The following is a 27,487-nucleotide window of genomic DNA, read 5'->3' as shown; positions in this document are numbered from 1 at the left end:
TCACAGAGAAAATACAGTTTTATTCTTGCAGTGGTGGCCGTCAAATAATCTGAGCCTTGTTCTGAAGTGCAAAGAATCCTTGAAGGCCACTGTCTCGAAGGAAATGTGGCTTCCATGCCTTATCACAACCGATCGGGCTCATATTTGTATGTTGCTAGATAAAACAAAAGAGAAAAAAAGAAAGGTAAAGTAAGAGTATATTAGCCACAGAATACTGATCGCTTCAGTTGGAGCCTTTTGCCAAGTAAAGGAATCCGAATGGGCCATTATGTGCCGTATTTTGATATTCAGTCGCAAAACCACTGAACGGCAATACGTGTTTTTTGTTTTGGCACATTACGTTTTAAATTTGATGAATGTTGCTTAGATCTCCAGTGTATGCCAGTCTCTTCTAATTATTTATCATTTGAGTACAGGCATTAGACGAGTGCAAACCATATGATATAGCATTCCGTCTTCCCCTGAGATCCAGTGTGGCTTGCCTTTAATTTAACAAACTTTGAAAAAGTTCGTCGATTTAGAAACTTGTCCCGAAGTTAACGAGCTGTTTCTCGGAGAAGTATTTTTCTTTTACGCTATTCTCATTAAATTGAGTAAACGAAGATGTCAGTGGAAGGAGGGTGATAATATGCGCCTTTAAATATAAATATAGGGTTAAAAGGAATACTTGGAGGTAATAAAGATAACCTCAAGTTGTTCACAGTCGTTGATAGGTTAAGAACCCGCTTTATGCTCCCCTTCGAGTGCGAACTTTCTACATTTATTAGCAATCTGTCGCTAGTGTAGTCCAAACCCCAAACCCGGAGCAAGGTAAAGAGCGCGTGCTGGAGGCTGAGCATCTATTGGGATCTTAACTTCTCTGCGACTATAGTTCAAGAGATCTCAGTGAACAGCCATTTACTTATCTATTCCTAAAGCTTGTTATTCAAATATTTAACCTGTTTCAAAGTTCAGTTCGAAAGGAAGACTAGAGTATGATTAAATATGGAATCTACAGGTTCCCAATGTATTGCTGGTAACGACTCAAATAATTTAACACCTCAATTTTCTCGCATTTATGATCTTAAGCTACGATACTAGATAGATTCATTAAAACACTTTCGAAACGACTGACTTAGATGTGGCCTTATGAATTATTTTGTCTACTAGCTGAATTCAGGTATACCAGTAAAATTGGGTAGTCTATAATGTAAACCACATATAGTTCATGATAACCTGCAGAAATTGGAGCAGTGCACGAGGCGTGACTTCCCGCCGCCTGGTGTGCTATCTCTCAAATGCTCCGTGACGTCACATATGGCATCTCCAAGCTAGTTGAAGGGCGGGTAAAGGTCACCTGATACCACCGAAATAGTCACTTTTGCTAGTTATTTCTCCCTCTCCCCTTTTCTTTCTTACGGTCGACACAGAGTAGTGCGGCGGCGAAATTTGAATTTGTGATTTTGTCGTTTCTCATAGCAAACTATTAAAATACTAATTATTTTAAGGTAAACACACTCAAACTTCCACAGCATTTCCGTATTTGAATACGACTTCAGCTTCCATAATAAGTAATCTAAAAATAATATCGGGGTTTACGCTTACCCATACAAGTTGCCTTGCAGTCTTCCATTGTTTCGAATAGGTTTGAGTCCCCAGAAACATAGCCTCGAAACAGTCTCTTGCTTTTACATTGGTTATGTCTTATGTCGTAGTAGTATTTTTTAAATATACCAGGAAATCTATAATCAGGTTTCTGCACGCAGCGGTGGTTTGACGCTTCTGGTAAACGAAATTTTAAAGGATAAAATTGTTAAGTGTTTTAAATGTGCATGGTCCTATTACCGGGTGTTCTGCTGTGGCAAATCATTTTATAAATAATAACTAGAGAAACGCAGTGCTCAACTTTCAATATCAGGAATGTCATTCCTAGGCGCGATCAGGTATATTTATTGTTAATAAAAAAAATCAGGTTACGAAAATGGTGTACATTTTGGCTTTCGGACTTTTATTAAATTGTAAAATGTCATTCTGAAGAGTGGGTTACTTCAAAAAACTCATATATATAACTACTTCATTTTCTTATAGATTATTAAAGGGAACTATTAAACTAGTTCAGTTCTCGAAAAAAAACTGTTCAACGACAACTTCATGAAGTTTCTATAAATGAGAAAGAAATGAACTGCCACTTTAATACCGTATTTACTCGAGCAAGAGCAGCACTATTTATGAACAAGGCTCTTGCGTCTGCTTTCCCGAAAAACACATATACAGCCAACCATCGCTTTGCGCATAAGTAACATAGCGAATAACCATATCGAGAACAAGATTCTCCATACAAATGCAATCTTCACAAATGGTATCTTCGCGCGAAGACGTTATCTCTCCCCTGTAAACAGCTGGAATTATGCTGTCGATTGCGGTGATTGGCAATTCGCGTGCCACGGGGAAAAGCGAACCCTCAGGTTTTCTTCATAATCAGTGGGGCTATTACGCGAGTAAATACGGTAATATTCAAAATCATTCGGCTTTGAGAAATTAATAATTTATATTTTCAAATGGAGGATGTGTTAGTTGGTATATGATTCTTTAAACAATATGCGCCTTATTACAAGGATAAAAAGATAGGGACACAACACGAAGCTCTTTGTGTTGTGTCCCTCTCTTTCTTCGACAGTATTCGAAAACAAAATACGACAGTTAATAACATATTGTTGTCTGATGAAGAATCCTTGAAATGTTTTGTTTTTATTAAAGAAATCATTCACTAAAAAGGCAATGTACGTTTTGGCTAGTTAATCCGTGTCAGATCATACAGTGAACAAAATAATCCGATTTAGTGCAACGCAACACGCTATTGGTGATAGTTAGGATTGAATTAGGATTTGGCACTTACTAGCACAGGTGTTCCAACACGCTTCCGCTGATGGAAAACTGTTCCCACTATCTTCGCATCCTTGAAACTCTTCGCACCTCAACGTTTTGGTGTTGTAGCCATACCTAGTCTTAACTTCACTGCAAAAACTCATATTTTGTATTGGTAACTTGCACTTATCTTCCACAAACCCTAGAACAAAAAAGATTCCTTACAAGAGTAATAAACACAGCAATAATTATGCATAAAAACCTAGCATTATATGCACCGTTTTACGAATATGGTGTCGAAATAGGGATTGGTCTGAGGTTTTAATGTATCCTTCTCTGCAAGGATATTACCTAGCTTGACATTTCCTTTATTAACATTTTATGCGGTTTCAAGGGAGCGCACCGACATCAAATTGTCTCATCATATTTCACAAAACTTTAAGTGATTTCATGTACAGGGGCAAAGCTTTTAAGGTAATCTAAAGCACTTAAAACGATATGAGCAATGAGCGGTGTTTTGCAGCTTTTGGCCTTGATATCGGTTGTCACCCATAAACTAGGCAGAATTAAACTGAACCATTATTATACTTGAGGACTGCGCAGCGATTACCGCACGGCACAAGGCGATTGTCTTTCTCGTATGTTATCCATAAATGCGTCGCGAAGCCACTGTCGAAATTTTTGAACCAGCTTTAAGTCAAGCAAGGATCAGCTTACAACGTAGATGGCTTTAAATTTGCTAGTTGTTTCCTCTGGTCTTTTTCTGTCTCGGTGATCATCAGCAGGCAGAGCTTGGGCGCAATTTTGAAGAGGTTCTACTAATAAAATTGGAGGAAAATTTGAAACACAAAGAAAATATAGGGTGCCTACTTTCAAACTTTAAGTTTCTTTTTATTTCGAAAGCTTCTTAAATTTTTCTTTTATATTATTTGTAACTACTGCAGAGACGTCTAGAGAGAGAGAGAGAGAGCATGAAAGGAAGACTAGTTCCTATTCAAGAAATAGGACTGCCTTAATTTCAATGCTTGAGCAATCTATGACCAAGGCACATTGACCTGCTCGTTGTGGTGCAAGACGATAATTACACGAATTAAATTATTAGTTTCAGCTTAGTCATCAATAAAAGTCGACTTTTAGTGGAGACTTTTGAGACCACTGACAACGAGTCCTATATCCACATCATTATGCGTTTTCTGGACGGGTGTTAATTATCATCACTAGCGTTATTATCACCTAGTGACGCTGTTACCAATGAAGAAAATCCAATTCCTAAAGGCCACTCTGATGTGGTCATTTTCGTAAAAAAATTGAGTTTTAAACAAATTATAAGTTCAAACGTGTTTGCGTTTCTTAATATAACTAGGCTGGTAGAATGTACTTGTTGCAACTTTTGATGTTACGAAAGCATTGCGTTTTCTGTGTTTTTCCTATACTATTAAAATTAACCTGGGTAGCGTCAGCTCAAGGCGCCCTTTCATGACAACGCAATTTTTTTGGTTTACAGCAATATATATGGGGCGGTCATAAAGCGTGTATTATTAACATAAAGAAAGACAACTATGATCGTGAGCGGCTGTGGTGGGGTTACTCCTTCAGTCATGACTAACACAAGGCACACTTCTCCCACCAATTAACTGCGGGCGAATGCCTTGGTAGTAGAAGTCCTAAGTCTTGTCCCTAAGGAAGAAGGTAGAAGTTACCGGGTACCAGAGCGGGTGAATAAGTTGGCGGAGGTAGAATTTCTTAGCCTAAAACAGCCGCAGTGTCACTGACGCTTTGTGGTGCAGCAACGCACTCCTTTGAACAGCTTCCCACGATGCTGGGTTTTACCACGAAATAGTCAGGATATCGCCGTAATATCTCCCTGTGGCAATTTCGACCTTCTGGGCTTAATCTATCAGGAACAGATCATTACAGCCTCAAAGCGCGAGTCGTCACGTTTCCCGATCACGACGCTGCCTTCGCCTTTTTTTCGGCGGTGTTCAATCCGTGTGCTTAAACTTTTCGCTGTGTGTTTACACACGGCGTGCACAGGTTAGAAAGTGCGCCTTCTCCGTATGCACGGAGAAGGCGCGAATGCACGGAGGAAAATACGGAGGAGCTAGCGAAGGTATCAAGACGGCCTATAAAAGCTGCTAGTCCACAGGCACGCCGCGGGATGAAGACGTACATGATATATTTTAGTAGGGCAGATAATACGGAAAACGGTGGTGCCTCGAATCCGGCTTGATAAATATTTGCCAACAATTCTGCCAGCCATATTAGACTATTAAGCTCGGACTGCCTTTATACATGTATTGCTGAGGCATTACACGTTACAAGATGGTTACATAAAATGAACGTGTACAAAAACGAGAATACAACCAAACAAATCTTCAGAAAGAAGTGACCTTAACCAGATATAAAATATTCATCACCGTGCCAAACGATATTTTTACAAGTCCCAAAAAGATAGATATATTGAAAAGGACGGCTGTGAATTGCTTATATCGCTGTTTTAATGCAAAGATATTTTTCAAAAGAGGTACCAAAATGAACTTACTTCCGCAGCGTTGGTAGCATGCTCGAAATGTGTAGAATGCGTTTCCATGTATAGGACATTCGTCGGGTTGTAAAATTTCGCATATTTGCTTTTGATAATTATACCGAATATATAGATCATCACCATGCTTACATTCATTGTGAAACCCGTATCCACATATTCCCAGCTCTGGGACTTGAAGTATGAAAATGAAAAGAACCTTGATTAAAGTAAATACAGCTTATGACGAGTGGCCAAGATGGAAACCGGAATGAATGCAAAAGTATAAAAGAAGAGCAAAGTAAAGCGATCAACAAATACACTGTCATTGTTAAAATGCAAAACTGTCCTTGAACCAAGGATACCACGGGCAGTACGAAGTGGTTCCACCTTTGTTTTGCACGACGTTACTAGCGATATTCGCATGGACTTTTTAAAATACTTCACAAGCACTAAGTAATTTTGATTCAAAACTTCATTAGCACCCTTGCTTAGATGTTTAGGGTTGGTTTTATTGCTCCGATATTTTTCAGTTCTGTTCAGAAATTGGCATTCTTGGATTGGAGCTTTTATCTGAACAATGATATCCTACTGTTTCCGAGATGGGCCTCGGAGGATGTTAAATTTCGGACAACCAGTACTTGAAACCGTAGGTGACAATCTCACACGTCGAATCACACACAGTTAAAAAACAATGAAAGAAAAATAAAAATGTTCTGAAGTGCCTAGATGTGACACACATTTCATCAACAAAGGTCTGCAAAGACACAACGGTTTAGTGCTATATTTACAAGCTCGACGCAATTTAGGAGATGTTCACCAGCCCCTCTACGTTCCGACCACGGAACGGTGACCCCGGCCATCACTCTTGGATCGGCTTGGCTGCTCGGCTGGACTCCTTCGCAAACCTAATGTCTCCCTGTCGCGACGTCCGATGTGGGTAGTCTGCCCTCTGACACCCCCTGCTGGTCGTACGGGCAAATGCGTGGCAGAATAGGGCATCGTCTGCTACTATAACACACACTACAACCACCTGCAACGTCTGTGAGACTCGAACATGAAAGCGGCACTCAGAGCCCGCCATCACCTGCGTTCGTCAGCTATGCAGAGCACAAGTTCGTCTGCTTCTTTTGCAAGGGTTGTGGTGACGTCAGAACGCCAAGCTCTGATTAGCTCTGAATGAAGGATAGTGGGTACACCTTAAGGCAGCTTGCTTTGAGCTCTACCCACTATCCTTTATTCATAGCCAATCACAGCTCGGTGTCGTTCTCACACCACCGCAACTCCTGCGCAAAAAGCAGACAACTTGCTCTCCACATTCAACTACCGTCTGCAACGCCCCTGAGACGCGACCATGAATCCGTTTATTGCATGTCATTGGCGAGCATTATGGGTGAGAATCATGTCACACAATTAAAACGGAACCTAAAATATTGCCGCGTTGCAAAGTTTGAGAGTTACAGGCTTTTCGAAGCGAAATGGCGGGAACATACCTGGCGAAACATAATACGAAGCGAGCGTCCGACTGCCTCCCGACAAACGTCTCGCAAGTTCTTACCTGTGTAGTATCCTCTCAGTACTGAAACCATTGTTTTAATCGCGACGGTTGCACGATTCACTAAGCAGCAAGGTCGCTTTTACAGAAACCGAATATTTAGTCAGCGTCAACGCTTCCAAACGAACAAATAAAGCCAGATCAAGCAAAATAATTTTCGCACAGGAACTAGACTTTCGTCAGTCCCGCTACGAAACCAAGCACCCGCACAGCGCTTCAGAAGGCCTGCATTTGCGGTTGTTGTTTGCTGCATGCTACATCTGTCTACATGTTCCTCTAAACAACTTGGTGAACGCGAAACGACTCGCACTCATAACAATAGACGAGTTCAACGAGGTAAGCGGTGTATACGGGCAGAAACTGAGAGAGAGGAGGAGACGAGAGCGCGAAGGGACGTCAGAACGCAAGCTGTGACGTCCCCGCTGCTTTTGTCTCCACTGCACCCCTTGACCGTGTTCGCATAGGAATGCCAAACACCGGGCGCCGGCGGTTGCTGCGTTGATGCGCAGCAGCCGAATCGTTACGATTAGCCATCATCAGTATTATATTATCATTTTCTTACTCTCCATAGACACGCAGTTAGGCGCTAAAATTGGGTTTATATATCTTTAAATGGCGTTTAGAATACTAGCTATTCATTCTGAAACGATTTCTTATAAAAAGAAAGTTCAAACCAGAACCAAGTCTTTAGTTGTCATCATCACCACCCCAGGGGTGTCGCATAAAATATCGCGACCCTGGTTGGCTGCTTCCGCTTCAAATGTTTCCGAGTTGTCCGAGATGTTCGTCAGTTCCAAGCTGAACTCGATCCCAGCTATTCGTATTGCAGCGAGAGGATCTAGAGAAACCTGGGGCACGCTTCAGACAGGGCAATTTCTCCCAGCAACTTCATTAGGGATCTATGAAAATCTAGAGAACAAATAGCCAGCACCAATTAAACGGCTGAGAAAGTTGCCCTGTCTGAAGGTATATATTTTTTCTTTACTGTTGGTGCAGGCCTCCGCTAGCCTCCGCTAGTGCGCGTGAGAGCGAGAGTTAACGCGAGTTGTCGCGCTCGCTATGCTCAACTCTTTGGCGCTCTCAGTGTTTACAATGATGATTTTAACCCGAGACTAAGGCAAAAGGAGGACATTTTTTTCAAAAATCTAAAAAGAAAGTAACAGGGACAGACAGCGTCTCTAACTCAGCTAATAATTTTATTTAACCGACATCCGTATCTACATAACAACCACCACAAAACCACCGAACATTCTGTTTTTCAAGGTCACACGCAGAACCGGTTGAAGAAGACACCATTGTTTAATTTGGAGTGCATAGTATTTTTTTTTAGAGCAAAGCAGGCATCAACATCTGTGAATCTACAATTTTAAAATTAAATCCCCGTTACATTCTGTAAAAATAATTTAGATACACACCTAATATTATGATACATTAAAACTTTGTGGCGTATAATATACGTGTTCAATATTTTGAATGTATATTTTAGCTCTATCTGAAGCTGTAGAAACGTTTGGTCAACAAAGTCGAGAATTAAATATGATAAATTAAGTGAAAATAGACACTTCGTTGCAATTAAAAACTTGCCGAGAGTCGTCGAAAACCACAAAAGGAATCGCCGTGGGCGACGTCGACGAACTTCAGAACTCAGCCGCAATCGCTGCACTTTCGAAAGAGCCGACTTCATCCCAGCACAAGAGAACGCCGTCCTCGGAACTTGACTTCTATCCGAAGCATCCAACTACTGAACGGGGACGGCTGCTTGACCTTCTGGGCGAATTTGGCGAGTGTTTCGCCACAACACAAAGGGTGCGATAAACAACGGTAGCGATGCACCGCATCATTACTGACGACTACGCGCTCCCTGTTCACCAGCCGGCGTACCGATTCTCCTTAAAAAAAAGGAAGGTGATGCAACATCAAGTCCAGAAAATGCCCGACGACGACGTGATTCAGCCCTGAAGAAGTCCGTGGGCGCCACCAGACATCCTTGCAAAGAAGAAGGACGCAACCGTGAGATTCTTTGTGGACTATCGTCGACTCAACGCTGTGACTGAGAAGAATGTCTACCGGCTCCCTCCCATCGACGATACGTTAAAGTGACTGCACCACTCCTGATAGTTTTCGTCGCTGGACCTCAAGAGTGGCTACTTGCAGATTGAATTCGACGAACACTACCACGAGAAAACTGCCTTCGTCACTCCCGACGAACCTTACGAGTTAAAAGTAATGTCGTTTGGACTTTGTAGATCACCAGCCACATTCCAGTGTGTCATGGACACCGTGATGGCAGGTCTGATATGGAAGAGCTGCCTCGTCTACCTGAACGATGTCGTGGTGTCTTCACGAAATTTCTACGAACAACTGAGACGACTTTGAGCCGTGATTCAAGCCATCAAGACCGCCGGCTTGTCACTCAAGCCAACGAAGTGTCGGTTTGCTTATGGCAAACTGAAGTTCCTTGGCCACGTCGTGAACACCAAAGGTGTTCTCCCTGACCTCGAGAAGACCCGAGCCGAAGCTGCGTTCACGCCGCCGTCTGACAAAAAAGGCCGTGAGAAGATTTCTCTGACTCCGTGCCTGCTGTAAGCGGTTTATTCAGGACAAGGACAAGTTGTCCGTTCCGCTGACGCACCACAAGAAGGAATTCGTAAAACTTCAGGGGGCAAAAGAACACCAGCGTTCATTCGATGAGCTCAAACGAAGACTTCCGACGTCCTCTATTCTTGACCATTTCAACCAATTCGCTGAAACCGACATCCACACGGATGCCAGTAACACCGGACTTGGCGCGGTACTAGTCCAAAGGCAAGACGGGCCAGAGTGAGTCATTGAATACGCAAGTGGAACGCTGTCTAACGCGGAGAGGAACTACTAAACGACTGAAAAAGAGTGCCTTGCTGTCGTCTGGGAAATAACTAAGTTGCACATATTTGTATCGAAGTTCTTTTCGCGTAGTCAAATACCACACCCGCTCTGATGGCTCACGAATTTGAAATACCCCTCCGGGCACCTCGCCCGGTGGAGCCTACAACTACAGGATTTCGAAATGACCGTGTACATGTCCGGTCGTAAGCACAAAGACGCCTACTGCCTGTCAAGGGCCCCCATCGATGCCGGTCCTGCCTGCACTAAAGAAGATTGAGTACTCGGCACTCTGGATGTCAGCGACATGGCAGCACTCTAACGAGACGACCCCGAAGTGAGAGCCCTCATCGAGCACCTAGAGGGACAAGCGAGTACGGTTCCCCGCGCTTTCTTAAGAATTCTGCTTACGTTTTTCGTACGGCAAGAGGTGCTACAAGGAGAACTTCGTCAACAACCACACACCGTGGCTGTTGGTTATTCCTTCCAACCTTCGAGAAGAAATCTTTCAAGAATGCCACGATGACCCGACGTCGGGATACCTTGGCTACAGCAAGACTCTTTCCAAGATACGCGAGAGGTACTACTGTCCAAGCTTGGAAAGAGAGTCCATTATGACACCCGATCTTGCCACGAGTGTGTACGACGGAAGAAGCACCTACGAGACCAGCAGGACTTCTTCAGCCTATTGCGTCGCCATCTGCACCATTCCAGCAAATTGGAATGAATTTATTTGGACTGTTCCCACCACCAACGCAAGGAAACCGATGAATTATCGTTGCGACAAATTATCCCACACGGTACGCCGAGAGCAAAGGCCTTCAATCATTTACGGCTGTTGAAGTTGCCAAGTTTTTTTATCGAATCCATGTTCCTTCGGCATGGCGCCCCCGAAGTCATCATTACAGAGAGTGGATCATCGTTCATGGCCCAGCTGACGCAGGCAATTCTTCGTATCAGTAGCACCAGCTACCGTCGAACCACTGCGCACCATCCGCAGATAAACAGACTACCAAAAACACTAAACAAAACTATCGCCGACATGATCTCTATGTAGGTTGGCGTAGAGCACGCGACGTGGGACGATGTGTTGCCGTACGTGACCTTTGCTAATAACACGGTAGCCCATGAAACCACCGGAGTTAGCACCATTCCAGCTGGTGCGCGGCAGAAAGGCCACAACGATGCTGGACGCAATGCTACTCCAAAACTCAGCAGACGACGCAATCGGTGACGTCCAGTTGATCACCCAATGAGCAGAGGAGGCTCGGCAGCTCCCCAGATTCCGACTTCAGGACCAACAAGGTGTGGACGCCCGCTGGTACAACCCTTGTCGCCGCGACATCCACTTTTATCTCGGGGCAGGGTAGGGTGTGGATGATCTATGCACATTGATGTATTGTTGTTGTTGTTTCTTTTTTTCTCTTTAACTCAAGTGGCAGCGCTCTATAGATAACTATTCGCGGCTGCCGGGCCACGACGTACGAACCTCTAGGCATCAAGGAACCCGATTTTCTGTATTGTAAAAGGAACAACAACAAGTATTTTTCTATAATAATAACAATAATTATTATTATTATTATTATTGTAGTAATAATAATATTAATTATTATTATACTCATTCGCCGCCGCGATCTCAGTGAGAAACTCCTAAAACGGTACTCGGACCCTACAATGTGATTCGCCGCCTCGGAGATCTGAAATACAAAGTGATGCCCGACGGAGCAAGAACATCATCACGCCGCCCACTGATGCGTGAAGTCGTCCACGTCGTGCGCATGAAGCCGCACTACGCTTGACAAAACCGTGTTTTACAAGTCTTTGTATACTTCGTTTTACCTTAGGTCCGAGCGCGGACGATGTTATAAGCCGAAGGGCCAATCAAACAGCGCAAAAAGCGCAACGCCACGGAGTGCTCTCTGCGCTTGATAGGACTAGACGACAGAGGAGCACGCACAGAGAGACGGCGAATACCGGCTGGTTCTATTAACTGCAGAGAGCACGCCATGACGTTGTGCCTCTTTCGCTCTTTGATTGGCCCTTGGGTTCATAACATCGGCCGCGCTCGGACCTAAGCTGAAACGTAGTTTCTTTTTTTTTTTTTTTGCTTTGCCTTGTTTGGTTTTCGTGCATCGAGACGATGCTTTGTTTAAAAAAAGGGGGGGGGGGGTAATGCCAAGCGCGTTTTTGAGGAAGGGCGTCCGTGGTCGAACGGTTATCGTACTTGGCTCTCCCACGAAAAGCCACAGTTCGAATCCCGGCAGCAGAAGTACCTACTTTATATCTGTACATGTCGCGTTCTGGTAAACTCGAGAACCCTCTGCCGATTGTCCCAAAAGTTCTCGCGTGTACAAAAGGGGCTCTGCGTGGCGAGCCGGACTCAGTCTGGCCCCAGCGCTCGAGCCTGCTGTTTCGCCGGCATAAACACCTGCGACGCTAACCTTCTTCAATTTTGTTTTTGGTACAAGTACGCCCTATTAAACATTTAGTTTTTATAGTTATTCGCCGCCTTATCATTTGTCATTCGGGACAATATTGTAGTTGTGCTAAAACTCTCAGAATAAATTTGAGATCAAACCCCATGATGATGTCTGAGAAGTTAGGAGGCGATGTCGTGCCACACGTTTATCATCAGTACAAACAGGGATGGGCAGTATTTCAAATACTTTGCGTATTTTGCATTTGCAGTATAAAAATTGGGTATTGTATTTGACGTGTGTATTTAAATGCTAAATCGTGGATATTTAAAATACAACTGTAATTAAATACAATTGTGTGGGCGAAAATACATCCCTCAAATTTATTGTCTCTGTCCAGAGCAGGAAGGAAACTACGTTCTGCACCGGATGCAGTGTCTCTCAATCAAGCACAAGCGTTTAGTGACTTTGTGATTAGTGACGAAATTGATGTTCACAGGCTGACTGGCTAAATAAGTGCCTGTAACAACTTGTGATGCTTTCCAGCCTGATTTCCATCCATATTTTTGCCTGGAACATTCTAAATGCGCGGGTCGTCCAGATTTTCGTAACTGGTGCGAGTTGCAACAATAAAATATTCTCTAGCTACTGCCGCGCGTCTTTGTCGTCTCGGTTGTTTGGTGGTCTATACCCAAAATGTAATCAACAAAAGAAGCTACTTGAAGCTCTGTACTTTTTTCATCTATTACGCCCAAGCTGATTACATTTTTTGTGATTATATTTCTATTACATTACTAGAGCCTCGCACACTAACTCCCGAGTGTGCGATGCTAAATTAAAATGAGATACCCAGAAAGCCGTTGCAAATGCCCTGAAGTCGCTGACGCAAATTTTGAGGAATGTATTTGGAATAGACCAAATACATTTGGTTGTATTTGTATCTTGTACTTAAATGCTTTTTTGGAAATGTAATCAGATTTGTAATTAAATACATTTTTGACGAAGTATTTTGTATTTGTATTTCGATACATATTTGCGTGTATTTCGCCCATCCCCGAGTACAAATATAACAAAAATATTGCACTGCCCATCCTATGTAACATTGATGTTAGAAAGATAATACTTACTTTTACACGTCTTAATGCATTCCTCTTTTGAAATAAATGTGTTTCTATCTGGCCACCGGCCTTTCCTCCAGCGAAACGGGACGCATTGTGTGGAAGTATAATTGTAGGTCCACTTTTCAATGTCATTTTTCCCCCCTAAATTTCGAGGGTCATCAAAACACTGGTTCGGCACACCTCCTATATATAGTAAAGAACAGTTATAAAAATAAGCAAGAACAATTTATAACTTATCTTCTACATTACAATATATATATATATATATATTTTAATTGACGTTACTTCTGGGAGGTTGAGATCGCAGAAAAAATAGAGACAAACAAGCATATGTGGGGCCCCTCCCAAGGCAGCAACATTTGCGGCTGTTTGCTAATCTCGACAGTAAAACAAAGAAACCTTTTTTTATCATTTTGATAAAACCGAACCTACAAGCCGAAAATTTGTCGCGGGTGCCTTATTGCTCCGATATGGTTAATTATGCTTGGTTGCGAGAAGCTATGGGTGGTTTATGATGCCATGTACGCACGACAGATCGTGTCATCACCGCATGTCAAATTGCTTTCTAAAACAAGTGGGCAGAGTTGTGATTGCCGGCTACCCACGAAAGATTATAACTTCAGTGACCGAAACATTGCTGTAAAAACTTAAAAAAAAAGAGCCCAGCAAGTGACGAACACCTAAGAACCCGAGGCAAAAAAAAGTGTCTGTCATTCCGTACGTCCATAAGATTCCTCACAATTTAAAGAGAATGTGAAAAACAGCAGAAATTGAAATCGGTTTTTCTGCTTCAGAACGTTTGTCTGCTCTGTGCAGGAAGGTGAACAAGATCGGGGAAGAGAGATAATATTGCACAAAAAAGCACCGTGCGCATTTCGTCAACTGTCGAAAATTGCTCGTGTATTCTATTTCTCTGCCGTGTGACCGGCTCTACATCGGACAAACCGGACTGTGCACTAATGACCGATTGAAGGATCATCAGTGTAATGTAGCAGAACAAATCTCCGGTCATCAGGGAATTCACTGCCGTGACTGTGGAATACTCAAAAGGAACAGTGATAAAGTAACGCGATAAATAATAGAAGATTACGAAATTAGCAACCTTAAAGATATATCTGTCAGCACGGATTTCGTTGGTCTGTCCGATAAATAGATTTGTTTCCTTCTGGTTCATGTTAGGAACAGACTGTGACAAAACACTGTATAATCTAATAAGATGCTGAGACTGCGCGCCTTTTGGTGCTTTTCTTTCGCACTCTGTTTATTTGGTTGTTTCACATTTGTATGTACACTGCAAGCTGAGGAAACAAAATTTCAGTTGATAGTCAACGCCGTCGTCTGTCTCTTCTTTACTTGATCCTTGTTTTGTCGCGCTGTTTTAAACCAAGATGCTCTTCAACTAACTAGACCAAACATACCTTTTGGCTTTCTAATATGCTTGCCGGATTTATCAGAAGGATCAAGAAAAGTTTGCATTTATTCCGGAGTGGAGTGTATGAGAGGTATTCTTGAATGACAAGTTTACACGGGTTCTGCAAATTGTTTGCATCGTACTCCACAAAAATATAATGGCTTTTGCGTCATCAATTTTTGCGTAGCTAGAAAGACAGGGTGTGCAAAGTTCCTGTTTTTTCCCCTTTGAATTAGTAGCAGCAGCCTACGCCGTCAATCGTCGTGTACACCCGTCGAGAAAGTAAAGACAACCGCCTATACTCCGTTTCTAACGAGCGTGTTGGTAAATTATGCTAGATAACCGAACGAATAAAGAAGAGCGGACGAAACACAGACGAGAACATTTCTTGAACTCACAAAAAAGATTCATGTAGTGCGACCAGTCCTTCCTCCGCGCATTCTTAGGGAAAGGGGGAAAGGGCGGAAATCAGAATAAGAACGGACGGGTGGGATGGGCGAAAAGTGCTTCGACCCGTTGTGGACGGACCGCTCACCAAGGTCGTCTTGACACACCAAAAAGCTCCAGGCGCAGAAAATGCCTCGTTCCGTCAGAGAGGGCTAGCGAGGGGGAAGAGACATTGGGGAATTGTAGTAGACCGTTCCCGCAGCCCGCTAAGCACCCGAATAGCGCTCCGTAATCCACCACAAGACCTTGAACTATGCAGACAAGGCTGGCGACGCGCATGCGCAGCTGCGGCGTTTTCCTTACAGATGCCGTAGCAGAGGAGAAAAACGGTCTACTACAATTCCCTATTGACGGCGGACGTTTCTTTCCTCCCGAATCTCCATGGATGGCGCCCGAGAACCCGCGTTTTCCTGAACCTGGGCGCACATCCTCCGCATATGCATCTATGTGCATCTATCGGGGACACAACAGCCTCGCCCGGATCGGCGACTTCTCGTAAGTGCTCTCTCAGGTGGTCATTTAGGCACCGGCCCGTTTGCCCGATGTATTCCCGTCCGCAAGAAAAAGGGATGGAATAGATTCCCCTATCTCCCGCAGGGAACGAACTGCTTTTCATGTTTTTTGGACGGGGATTTGTAGGGGAAGGAGTACTAACCACCCGGCACATCTGCTTAAGTTGGCATTTACACTTAAAGACGACTCCTACGTCGAAACGTGAGGCGAGAGCCTTGATGCGATGAGCAGTGCTGTGCGTGCACGGAATGACAGCGAATTGTTTCCGGTGGGGTCGAAGTGCAGAGGGAGTTATGTTGGAGGAGCTGATAAGCCTCTATCTGGAGGCTAACCCTGTGTGTGGCAAGATGAGGGCAGGACCTAGCCCGCGCAGTCTTCTGGAGGGACTTAACCAAGCCTACCTCGTCTGTTTTTGAGTAGGCACTAGTGAAGGGGATAACGGTTTCCCTGATATCTGTTTGAACTTCCATCCAGCACATCTCCCCGGTTTACACACTAGGGTGTAGGTGCAGGAATTGGAGGATAGCCCCCTCCCGGATCCTCTGTCTATAACGTAAGGCCGGCGGGGCTTGATGTGAAAGCTTTGAGAATGGTCTCAGGCTGGGTCGGTTCCTGGTGCACCACAAGATAGTCATCTACGTACCTGAATACCTAGCGCCCGTGTGCCGTTGACTCCAGTTTTGCCTTTATAGCCAGGTCCCCAAACATTAGGAAGATTACACTAAAAATGGGCGCCAGACATGACGCGATGAAGGCGCATGCCTTCTGGATGTAAATTTTTCCTTCGTACTCAACGAGCGTCGAGCGGAGGTATAGGTCTAGGAGGGAAAGGAACCATTTAACATAGACTCCTGACGAGTTTTCGAACTTGCACACGTCGTGCTCACCTATAACCTTGTTCACGGATCAAAGCAGAAAACCGATATCGAGATTATAATTCATGCTTTCGATGTCTAACGAAAAATTCCGAAGGCGGCAGGCGAACCATGGAAGGGTGCGAGGCGTGAGATCCGATCAGTGGAGTTGGTGATTCAGAAAGATTGAGTGAGAGTGAGTGATGTTTCAGTAGAAAGGATGCCAGGAGTTTTTGCCAACAACCGTTTTCTGACATGATGCTACGGAGCGGTACATCGGGCTTGTGAGTTTTTGCGTAGACAAAGAGAGTGAGGTACTGTTTAGGGAGAGGTTCAGGAGAACGCGCGCTCTCGGGCGCCATCCTTCGAGATTCTAAAGCAAAAAAATCAAATAATTTGCAATAAAAAAAGAAAAAGATATCCGGCATCTATATCCCTTCCCCCCTCGCCTGCTTTTTCTGATAGTTAAATTGATTCCCTGCGCCTGGAGCTTTCGGGGGTGACTAGACGACCTTGGTAAGCGGCCCGTTTCCAACGGGTCGACGTACCGCTCTGCCCTTGACACCCATCCTTCCTTCTTCTGACTTCCTCCCTCTGCCTCTGCCTTCTCCCCATTTCCCTAAGAATGCACGGGAAAATGGGCCATAGCGCTCTAAGGAATTTACTTGGTCGTGAGTTAAAACAATCTACTCGTTTGCGTTATATTATTTCTGTTATCTAGTCTCCACTCTTTTTGTGAATCCGGTATATCGGTGCATTAACAGCAGCCTTCTCCTCGGTGCAGCGCGAATGCACATAGTGCACGAGATCTCTCGGACGGGGTGTTTCCGAACTGCTCGGGACGGTTTGACGTTGGAGACGCGCTCTCTAGTGCAAAGTAGCGAAGTAGAATGTATTTCCTATTCTTTCTTCAACAATAACCGGACGTGGGCTGGAAGCTACACGTTCATTGGACCAGTAATACGTCGGTATTTTGTCACGCGATCATTCTTCTGCCCGTACCTGTGCGCAGCGAGCGGAGTCAGGGGATAAAAGGAAGACTGTTAATTCGTCCAGCGAGCGCGTAGCCTCTGCCGCATGGTCAGCTTAGGGTTGAACCAAGTTCAATATAGCATTTCGGTGCTGCTTTTTCCGAGGATGCTTGTAGCGCCTTGAGTAGTTAGAGCTCTTCGGCTGCGAGGAGCCCATAGTTGTAACCGAAGCTGTCGCGAGGACAGAGGTTTATTGCCCCCGCTAAAATATATGCTGGCTGCCTTGTTGACATGTGACTCCATACGCATGCTGCGCTATTTGTTGGTGCGTTGTGGTCGGCCTCTTGACGTTATGGGATTACTTGGGGAGCTACGCTTTGCCATTCGCGCACCCGGTCGCCTGTTCACTCAAGCTCCCGTGAGTAGTGCCTGGTCCTGCAGTTTTCACTCTCTCTCACCTACTCCCCTCGCACGGAGCAAAGCCGTGGGCTGCGGATCGCACGTCCCGAAGTTCGCTTCCCACTAAGCCGCTTGGTAAATCTCGGTCGTTACAATTAATTATGCGAATTATGAGTATGCATGACTTGTTAAAATAAGGAATACCTTCTCTTTTGAATGCTTATATATGGCCTAGTATGGTCGGTGTTTACTTTATGTTTTCTTGGGATGTGTGTGGCGCTTTTTGTCACACTCGAGCGTGACGCCTTTCGCAAGAAATGCAGCTCATAACACATGCTGCGTAAGAAAAGGTCGGATGAGGTCTGAGGGTTTTTTTGCTGAATTTAACTGAAACTTATTGAAAGCAACTATGGATTTTCATAGATGCCAAAACTCATTCTATAAATTACGGTGAAGAATTATAAAACAAGTTTGAGAAGTGGCGTTTCTGGTACATGCTAAATTTTATTGAAATCAAGAAACTCAATATTGAAAATTAAAAAAAAAAATATATGCACATGCAAGACGCCGGGCGCTGAGGGCACGACATTGCGTGTTGTGTGCTGAGCCTGGCTTTTGTTAATCGCCACCCCTCTCTTCTGTAGAGCGTCTTTGGGATATAAGAGAGAGGTAGCTTTTGCTTAAATGCTTCGTGTGCTGGCTCAAATAAAAAAATGTTTGACCGCAGTGAATATTTGGGTCGTTTTGCTTCGCTTAAACGCCGACTACAACACGTTTTTCCGCAGTGTAGGAACCCATCCTCCTAACCCCTCGTACATTTCCACTTTTTCACAGTGGAAAAGGGGGAAATATAAAGGGTGCTGAGAAAGATTCTCCTACCCTGCGGAAAAACATTTTGAAGGTCGCCGTTTAACGCGGAACATGACTTCCAACTCTGCATATTCTTCGACAAGTATTTAGGGCTGTTGACGGAAATACCACATGCGATAACAAAGCGAGAAGGAGGATTATTTAAAACCAACTTACGTCTGCACTTAGAGTTACACTGTTCTTCGGTCGCGAAATAGTTTTGCTCGTCACTATATTCATCGACATATTCAAACTTCGTCTCCAAGCATACGTCAGTCCTCCAATCGTAGAACCAGGCATCATGATGATCGTACCCAGATTCCATCACAGGATCCAGGGAGCAGACGTCCACCACTGTGTCGGACTGGCATGAAGCTGAGCATGACCCTAGAAAAAATTGCAATTGTTAACACAAAATGTGTTATATAGCTAGCACCTAACCATATCCGGACTCTAACCGGGGACATAAGTCGACTGGCCGACTGCCAGATGACCACTGACGCAGCGCTCCTCTGCTCACTGACTGAACACCCGTGTCATCCGAAACTCTTCCTCGGGTGCCTCTATGTTGCTCCAGGCTAGCAGAAACCATCACGTTTTTAGACATACAGCGGCTCTCCGCTCCCTGAAACGAGCGCGCTCCGGGCTTCCCCAGAGAAAGAGCGCGAGATGATCGCCATAATATAAGAAAAGAAAACACAAATCAAAACACACAATGCGTAAAGCGTGCTCAGTTTGCGCGATGCTCTAACCGTCGCTGTAGAGCGCCTACATTTAAGAGGGGGAGCAACTGTATCTATATAGAGAGTTTGAAATTTAATGGCGGGCGCATCCAGAAGTTCCTGAGCCAGCTGCTCACATGTGCGCATGCTTTGCGTTGTCATGAAGCAAGAAACAAAAAGCTGGCGAAGAGGCAGAGTCGGTTGCAGACTGTCAACGCCTTCTCACCTCTTTGCAGCTTGTATTGCCGTCGCAGCTATACATCGCGAGACTTTGATCGAGCATGCTGGAAGCACTCTGCAAACTAGGCACACTGCGGCGCTGCCCCGTTTTCAATTGTTTTTGCATTTCGCCCACTCAGTCTACTGCGTCTCACACACAAAGACCAACAGGCTCTGAGAACTCCGCGTTCCTGGCACGTAGCCAGGGGGGAGGCCCATGGGGCCTTGGGGGGGGGGTCACGTGACTCCCACAAGGCCACGTGACCCCCCCCCCCCCAAGGTCGTGTGACCCCCCCGCCACCCGAGGTCACTTGACCCACCCCCCTAGTACCCTTCCTACCTCCTCCTCAAGAGCTGCGCTCTAATTCGGCGTTACAGGAAGTTGTAAACGGCTTTCATTTTTTTTTTGTACGTTCATCCTCCCTTGTTAGAATGGATGCTCGGGCGAGTTGGATATTCATTGTAGGAGAAGCGCTAAAGTAGACTCACTCACCCTCACAGGTCAAATCACATCCCGCAAGCCACGCGAAAGATTCAGTAACCAGAGACCGGGAGTCATCCCCTACATTCATAACATTTCTCATAACCTGAAGAAGATTGGGAATCGCGCAAATATCGATGTAGTCTTTTCCGCCCCCATCAAACTATCAGGCCTATGTAAAAAAGTTAACGCCATACCAAAAACTAATACCGTCTGCACTAAAAAGCATAGAACCCAATTCATACCTTGCTCAGAAGGAGTGATTTATTCCTTTCCCCTATCATGCGGCAAACAGTACATAGGACAAACTGGAAGATGTATGAACGACAGATTAAGGGAACACAACTACAACACCAGATTAGCAAACTCAGGACTTTTGGGCATTCACTGCCGTGACTGTGGGTGCGCCGCGGACTTCAAAAATAGCACCATAATCGGAAAGAACCATCATCAGTTAACACGGGAGATAATAGAGGCAGCTAACATCATAAAAAGGAGTGACACCTGTGTTAGTAGTCCATCCATAACGCTTACGGAAAAAGAATTGTTATATCTTGATTCTCGTAGGTAATGTGCGATAGACATTGCTAATTGTTTTGTACAGAAGAGAACGAAGTGACAATACGGGTAAAAGAAAAACGAAAGAAGACAAAAATACAATTTGAGTTGAAAGTCAGCGCGACGTGAGTGACCGTTTTTCTGGTGTGAGTGTGAGTGTGAGAGTGAGTGAGTCTACTTTAGCGCTTCTCCTACAATGAATATCCTCCCTTGCCTTCGTGCTAATTTTAACAAGATCAAATTGCTAATTTGCGATCCTTCGGCGGAGGGCCTCGCGGTTATTTCATTTTATTGGCCACAATAGTACAACGCAATAAGTCTCATCCAGTTCATCAGCAAAGGGACCCTAGGAGATTTATGTATAGACGTGAAAAGCTGATATTATATTCGTGTGTAATAATGCGACAGGAATTTCGTTGTGCTGGTATAATCTCGGCTGTCAATGCGGAGAAGATAAAAAAAAAAATACTCAATAAACCGTTTAGGACGGTCATCACATCCACACAATTCGATATCAGTCCGTGAATTCCATAATCTAAAGCCCGAACCGCATAGGGCGTATTTGCGACGTACTTGCGGGCGTTTCGGCGGGCGTACTCCCGACGTACAGCGGGCGTCGGGACGAGCGCTTCCTCGGTCGACGTAGATACGCGCGTATTCGGCGATCCGACCGAGACAGATCTCGGCGCATCGGCGTATTTCGGCGAGGCGTATCCGGAAGCGTACGGCGCGGTGCCGGCCAATCAGCTTCCGAGTAGAGAGCCGGAAGTTGCTCAAAAATCGGCTTGCCTAGCTATGCGGCCCGTTGGCTGGCTTGACTCGGCCGTCAAAATGGGAGCTCGCTTGTCGCGTTCGCCGGTTTATCGGCGAACTGTACGAGATCGCTATATCTCTTTGGGACGAGCGATGAACGACTGAGACAGAAGAAAATACCATCGATGTTGCGGGCGATGTGAAAAGAATTACAAAAGGAAGGGTTTTGAGCAGAGGTAGCGGCCGTCCTCCTATCAGGAGTTTTTGGCAACTTGACGGTTGCAACCATGGCCTCCGAGATCCCGAACTCGGAGGCCATGGTTGCAACCAACGAACATTTTTGAAACAGGTGTTGGCAAATTAGGCTTTGGTTGCTTATTAACATTCAGTTATTTCTGTCCCCTCGCGGGACGTAATAATATAGCAGCCGATCTGCATTTTGCCTCCTTTCATGAAAGGCGCGAGTCGGGCTACACTGGACCGAACGACGAGGAGATTTTGACGTCATGATGGCGGTTAAGACGAGGACAAAAGGGAGACAGACAACGCAAAGCGCTCCGTGTTGTCTGTCTCCCTTTCGTCCTCGTCTTAAGCGCCATCATGACGACAAATTCCCAGTACCAACTAGCCCAACAATCTGCATTGACGAGCAGACGTTGACGAAAAGCGCCGTGTGTGGTTTGGCGACCTTCCCCTCTTACCTCCTGTGAAAAAGGCGCCCGCCAAATCCCGTGATTACGCCCGCCGATAGACGCGTAAATTTGTCGAGAATACGCCCTATGTGGGTCGGCCTTAAAGGGATACTGAAGCGAAACTTGAAATACACCTATTTTGGTCAGCAATAGGTTCATTATGATCAATGATATTCATAAATCATAATCGCGCGTTTGTATTTTGAACGGATGGCTATATTTTTCACCCTGATGGGCCCGATTGGGCGCGCGCTCAAAAATCGGCCATCGGAGAGCGCGATGCGTCTTGGGATATTGGGCGCATTCGTGACGTCACTTGTGCCGGTCGGGAAAGGCTACGGCGTGAATGTTGTGGTTACGAGCGTTGCCACTTGGTGGCGCGTCGACGATTTACGACCTGTGACAACGTGGCCGTTTGAGATGTGCAAGGGCTGCACGCACGCTGCACCACGGGACCACGGCTGCCACGGCGACCACGGCAAGTCGGCAACCACGGCAGCACTGACAAAACCAGCTCTGAGGCCGGATTCTCAAAGCGAATTCACGACGAAAAAAGTGCGTACGACAAATTTGAGAGAAAACCCGTGCTCTCGAAACGAAATTGTCGTAACCTTTGCGCAGGTTACGACAGAATCCTACGACATCTCCGAAGCTGTCTTACGCACTTTTTACGATCACATCAACAAGGCCGACAGCGTCGCTCAGTTACTTGGTATCGGCCACCAACGGACATTTATTTTTCTTCGTGCTCTTCTCGTGCGTCCCGACTTCAACCAGCAAGAAAAAAGGAAGGAGTACTTAAAACAGACCACGACGATCAAGAACGCAGGATCCACAAACACACGAGAAGAGCTACAGCAGCCACGATTCTGCCGACCGAGCGAGCTCGGCAGAATATAGTAGGCCTAGCAGCAACATCGACTCGGCGCACCGTTGCTCCGGCGGTCCTTGGCCAAGACCGTCTGTCCATGACCGGCTGGCCTGCTGAATGGAATATGCCCGCGCGACCCTTGTGGACCCTTACCGGATGAGTAGTTTGATCCCTGAACTAAATTTCAGAGGTCAATATTTTCCCCTTGTCATCTCGATCTCCTTGTTTTCCGAGACAGCGGTGACGAACGCTGTCGTCGAAAAGGGACTCTCATTGATTCTATCTCCTTGTTTTGTGTGATATAGAACTCAAATAAACGCCATACGGATTACCTTGGCAACTCGGTATGTACGCTCTGTTATTAGTATGCCATTTTTATTCTGACTCGACGCTACGTCAGTGTCGAGCTATAGCAGTTCGTGGGAGCTACGCGATGTCGGTCTAACCTTTCTTTGCCGAGTGTCATGTCAGTATCGAGTTGCAATCGTAAAAGATCGGTCCAGAAGCGCTTACCGAAACGCGGTCTAACAGAGCGAATCCAGCACTTCGATCAAACGCGCGCGTCCGCTTCGAGTGTGAACAGGTATTTGGCATTTGCGTGGCTCTTGCTGACACCCTCGTAGTTCAAACATATCCTTTTTAACGTCGGCTTGCAGCTCGCGACTCGCAGCAACTAATACCGGCCGTGCCAGAAGCATGCTCGGGCCGTGTCGTGCAAAGAGCCGCAACGAGAACGAGCTCACTGTGGCCAACTACGCTTTGGCTTTCTCCGCCAAGGCTTTGCAAACGCGTTCAGGCCTAGGTGAATTCTGCCGGCACGCCGTATTGCCGCAGAACGGCGCTGCTATTTTGGCACAAGTGATGTCACGAGAACTTCCCCCCATCCACCAGATGAGAATTTGAAATCGTTTAATTATGTTTAAAATTAGTTCTCCTGTGTTTTACAGCGCAATATTTGTATTTCCGAGGTGGTGCCTGTCCCTAGCCCATATTTATGCAACAAGATCGGCGCTAAAATTTCGTTTCACTACCCCTTTAACAGCTCTCGTCCATGGTTGAAATCCGTTCGGAAGTTTCTCGAGGTTTCCAGAAATATCGATTTTTGCGGACTGGGTACCCTCTTCTTGAAAGCAGACGGCAGCGCTTGAAGCCCACTACCGGTTCGCTTTACCTTGGCTCAACTTCGACCCCGTAAAAACTGTCGTTGTCGTTTCATTTTATTTTTGTTTTCTTTCGCCTTTAATTCTTTCTTTTTTCTATACTAATCTTTAACTTGTACTTTCCATTCGTTTCTTTCTCCTCGCGTTCACATCGCTAACACAGCACTCATCGCACTTTGACAACCACAGTGAATATAAAAACAACTATATCTGTCGAGACGGGTAGTGTCCTGTCATATCGTCACAGGCGGCACTTCGATTTCTAAGCAGTTAAAGAAATCCTACAACATGTTTCCTTTTGTAAACAGATTAAAAAAAACTACCTATGTAACTAGGTTAGTCTTTTCTAGAACAGGACTTTCATATTAGCTCGTGAACACTGGCTTCCTGACAACTCAACCACGGATACTTTAAGAGGAGATAACCGGAACGGTTGCTAAAGGATCTGCTTAGGAGACTAACACCCCATTTGCACGACCAGCATAAAGGTACGTTTAACGTAAGTCCCTATGCAAGCGGCGAATCAGTCAGCGCTTTTGGGTTGCAAAGAACACGTCACGCGCAGAGAATCATGAACTGATTCACCGCCGACCATAAAGATCCCTCACCAATATAGACCTTTACGATCGTGTGAATAGGGTATAATTTTGATGTGCTACAGGCCTGATTACTGCGCACCAATCTCTTCTCTGTTAGCTTGTTCTACTCCGCTCCAAAAGAAAAAAAAAACGTATTTATTTTCTGTGCTAATATTTCTCTGTTGTTCTTTTTTCCTGCTACCTCTTTTCCGTTGTTCGTGCTCGAGGGAAAATAAAATAATATATAAATAAATAGGCTAGGCATCGCCGAACGCTCATTCTCCGCCCAAAGGTAGCGTTAGAGGTCAAAACCAGATGCCAAAGTTTCCGCCCGATCTGATACCTTATTCAAAAGTTATAAGTAATGTTCTGAAAATTTCGATGGGAAAATGGCGGCCGACGGATTTTTTGAATGCATGGGGCTCTACGGCACCAGAAACCGTAAACGGGCAAGAATGGGCTCCATTTCCCCATTGAAATTTTCAGAAAATCACATATTTTTGGGGTAAGGTATCGGATCGGGCTGAAACGTAAGCATCTGCTTGTGACCTCTAGCGCTACCTTTGGGCGGACAATGAGCGTTCGGCGATGCCTAGTTTGTTTTTGCGGTAAATAAGAAAACAACCCTGTAAATGTTTTTTTTTTGACACCCTGTAGTTACTCAATAAATAGAACTCAGAGTTAAATCTTCGAAAACTTGACGATGACTTGGTTTCCTCACAACTAAATGACTTTGACCTTCATATATAAAAATGTTGTTGATATTTTTATGACTGTCGTCTGTCTACTTCATTTCCGCTCTCACATGTCTACAAATTGTTTGAACACACGTGCAAATAAACCCCAAGAATCAAAAAGAAACAGTTGCGCGTTAAAAAGTGTTCCGTTACAACGTCTGAAAATGCCATATCCTAACATTTTTTCTTCGAGATGCTTCTTATTGTTGAACTTGTTTGTTTTGTTTTGAGCATTTGAGCATACGGAAGTTCAACGCTTCTAGAACCTGAAAGTTCGAGCGCGTTTTGAGTACATCTGGCGCGTTTTGCACACACTTTCTTTGAGAAACCGCCTCACAAAGTTTGTATCGACAAGAATGCTGGCACATCTTGTTATACTTTGAAATAAAGAAGGCCCCGTCACCCACCCTACATTTTACTGAGACTGATACCATGCAGATACCACGCCGAGTTATAGCCCTAACGTAACCACGAAGAAGTGTATATTGGAAGAACAAGTTGGGGTCTTTTACTAGAAGTGATTCATTGCTCTGGCCAGAGATTGGCAAAATTCTTCAAAAATGTACCTTAATACAAATATAAAATGCTTAGGCAAAATGTATCCCATTGCAAATCCAATTACACTTTTTAAGAACAAATATTTAGATTTAAATATTTTTACGAATACATTTTATTCCCATACTCTTAGACTTAAATTTACCTCCGGGTAAAAATACATTTTCCGGCATTGGGCTCTCTCGGATTCGAACGCGTTCCACAAGTACAGTGGACATAACGACAACTCGTTGTAGGTTTACCCACTGATTATTTAAACAAGAGCGCGGAGTTCTGATGTCCCCGTGCCCTCTTGAGTTCTCATCTCCCTCAGTTTCTCAGCGCATATATACGTTAGGAACAATAATCCAAATAGGATATAACACCCGGTTGTCTAAGGATACAGGTGTTTGCCCCATAGACCTAATTCTCTGGGCTTTTGTGTCCAGCCAATTGTTTCTATTCGGAGGACATGCGAGCTGCTTGTGAATATAGGAAAATAAAATTTGTCTATACTGAACACAAAAAGTGATAGGCACCCTTTGCGAAAATGTTCGTTAATATTTTCGTACAAATTACGCCACGTTACTTCCGCGCTTTTCGTAAGAAAATGGAATGTGCTGTTATTGAGCCACTACCAAGTTTGTATCATCTAATCAAAAATCGAGTTCTATGATAAATAAAATTATTGCTTGTTCAAAAGCTGGGCCAAATCGCAATGCTATAATTATTGTGTAATGCTTATCTCTAAATACAGGTAATACTTTTATATACAGGTTTATGTACAATTGCCATCAGTGTACTGCTGCGTGATGTCAATAAGGCGAAAAGTAAGCTACAGAAACAAAGGTGAATCAAAGACTAAGTTTGGCATATTTTTTGACTGCTTAAAGTTTGTGAAGTTCTATTAACTGCAATAGTCATATGACGCATAACTTAGTAACATAGTAAGATATTTGTCAATTAAATATAAGTCAAAGTCACGAAGTAGAAGAAACGTTATCCAGGCTGCTTTTTAACAATAAAGTTTAGCAGCTCTGTAGATTTATTTTGAAACCAGTAATATGCAGTCAAAAACAATGAAGTGATAATAGAGCATAATCAGTATACGTTTCTTCAAAAAAAGCTCAAAACAAAACTGTTGGTAGAAAATCTGTCTGAAATAACTAAATTTAAAACAGACGCACATTGCACCTTGCCATTCTAAAGTCAAAGGAAACATGCCTGCGTGCATAGCTTCGGCGATATAATAGAAAACAGTCTTCAAGTGACACGCCCAGCTAAAACAGAAGAATGTGCACAGACATTTAGAGAGAAAAATATTAATATTAGACAATAATTACCTGTTGCCGTCGCGAGGATCCACACGACTTCAATGAACATTGCTAGTTGTATTTACGCTGATGCGGGGTGTAAGG

General features: G+C 44.5%; 1 protein-coding gene across 1 annotated transcript; it reads right to left on the bottom strand.

Annotated features, from left to right (window-relative positions):
- On the bottom strand, positions 1–27,487 carry LOC8037210 (actinia tenebrosa protease inhibitors-like). Its single transcript, XM_040216556.1, has 7 exons — positions 27,413–27,487; positions 18,942–19,151; positions 13,327–13,503; positions 5,387–5,560; positions 2,876–3,046; positions 1,585–1,761; positions 1–154 (listed from the first exon to the last, which is right to left on the bottom strand). The coding sequence occupies exons 1-7, from the start codon at positions 27,450–27,452 to the stop codon at positions 123–125; spliced, it is 981 nt and encodes a 326-aa protein (XP_040072490.1). The 5' UTR covers positions 27,453–27,487; the 3' UTR covers positions 1–122.

Source organism: Ixodes scapularis, unplaced genomic scaffold (assembly GCF_016920785.2).
Source record: "Ixodes scapularis isolate PalLabHiFi unplaced genomic scaffold, ASM1692078v2 PGA_scaffold11__112_contigs__length_91849675, whole genome shotgun sequence".
In the NCBI taxonomy this organism is placed as follows: Eukaryota; Metazoa; Arthropoda; class Arachnida; order Ixodida; family Ixodidae; genus Ixodes; species Ixodes scapularis.
This window is presented reverse-complemented; position numbering and strand designations above follow the sequence as displayed.

Coding starts and splice junctions, on each gene's coding strand:
- LOC8037210 (XM_040216556.1), bottom strand. CDS start 27,452: ATGTTCATTGAAGTCGTGTGGATCCTCGCGACGGCAACAG. Junction 13,504..18,941: donor GTGTAACTCTAAGTGCAGAC/GTAAGTTGGTTT, acceptor TACTATATATAG/GAGGTGTGCCGAACCAGTGT. Junction 1,762..2,875: donor GTGTTGGAACACCTGTGCTA/GTAAGTGCCAAA, acceptor TTCGTTTACCAG/AAGCGTCAAACCACCGCTGC.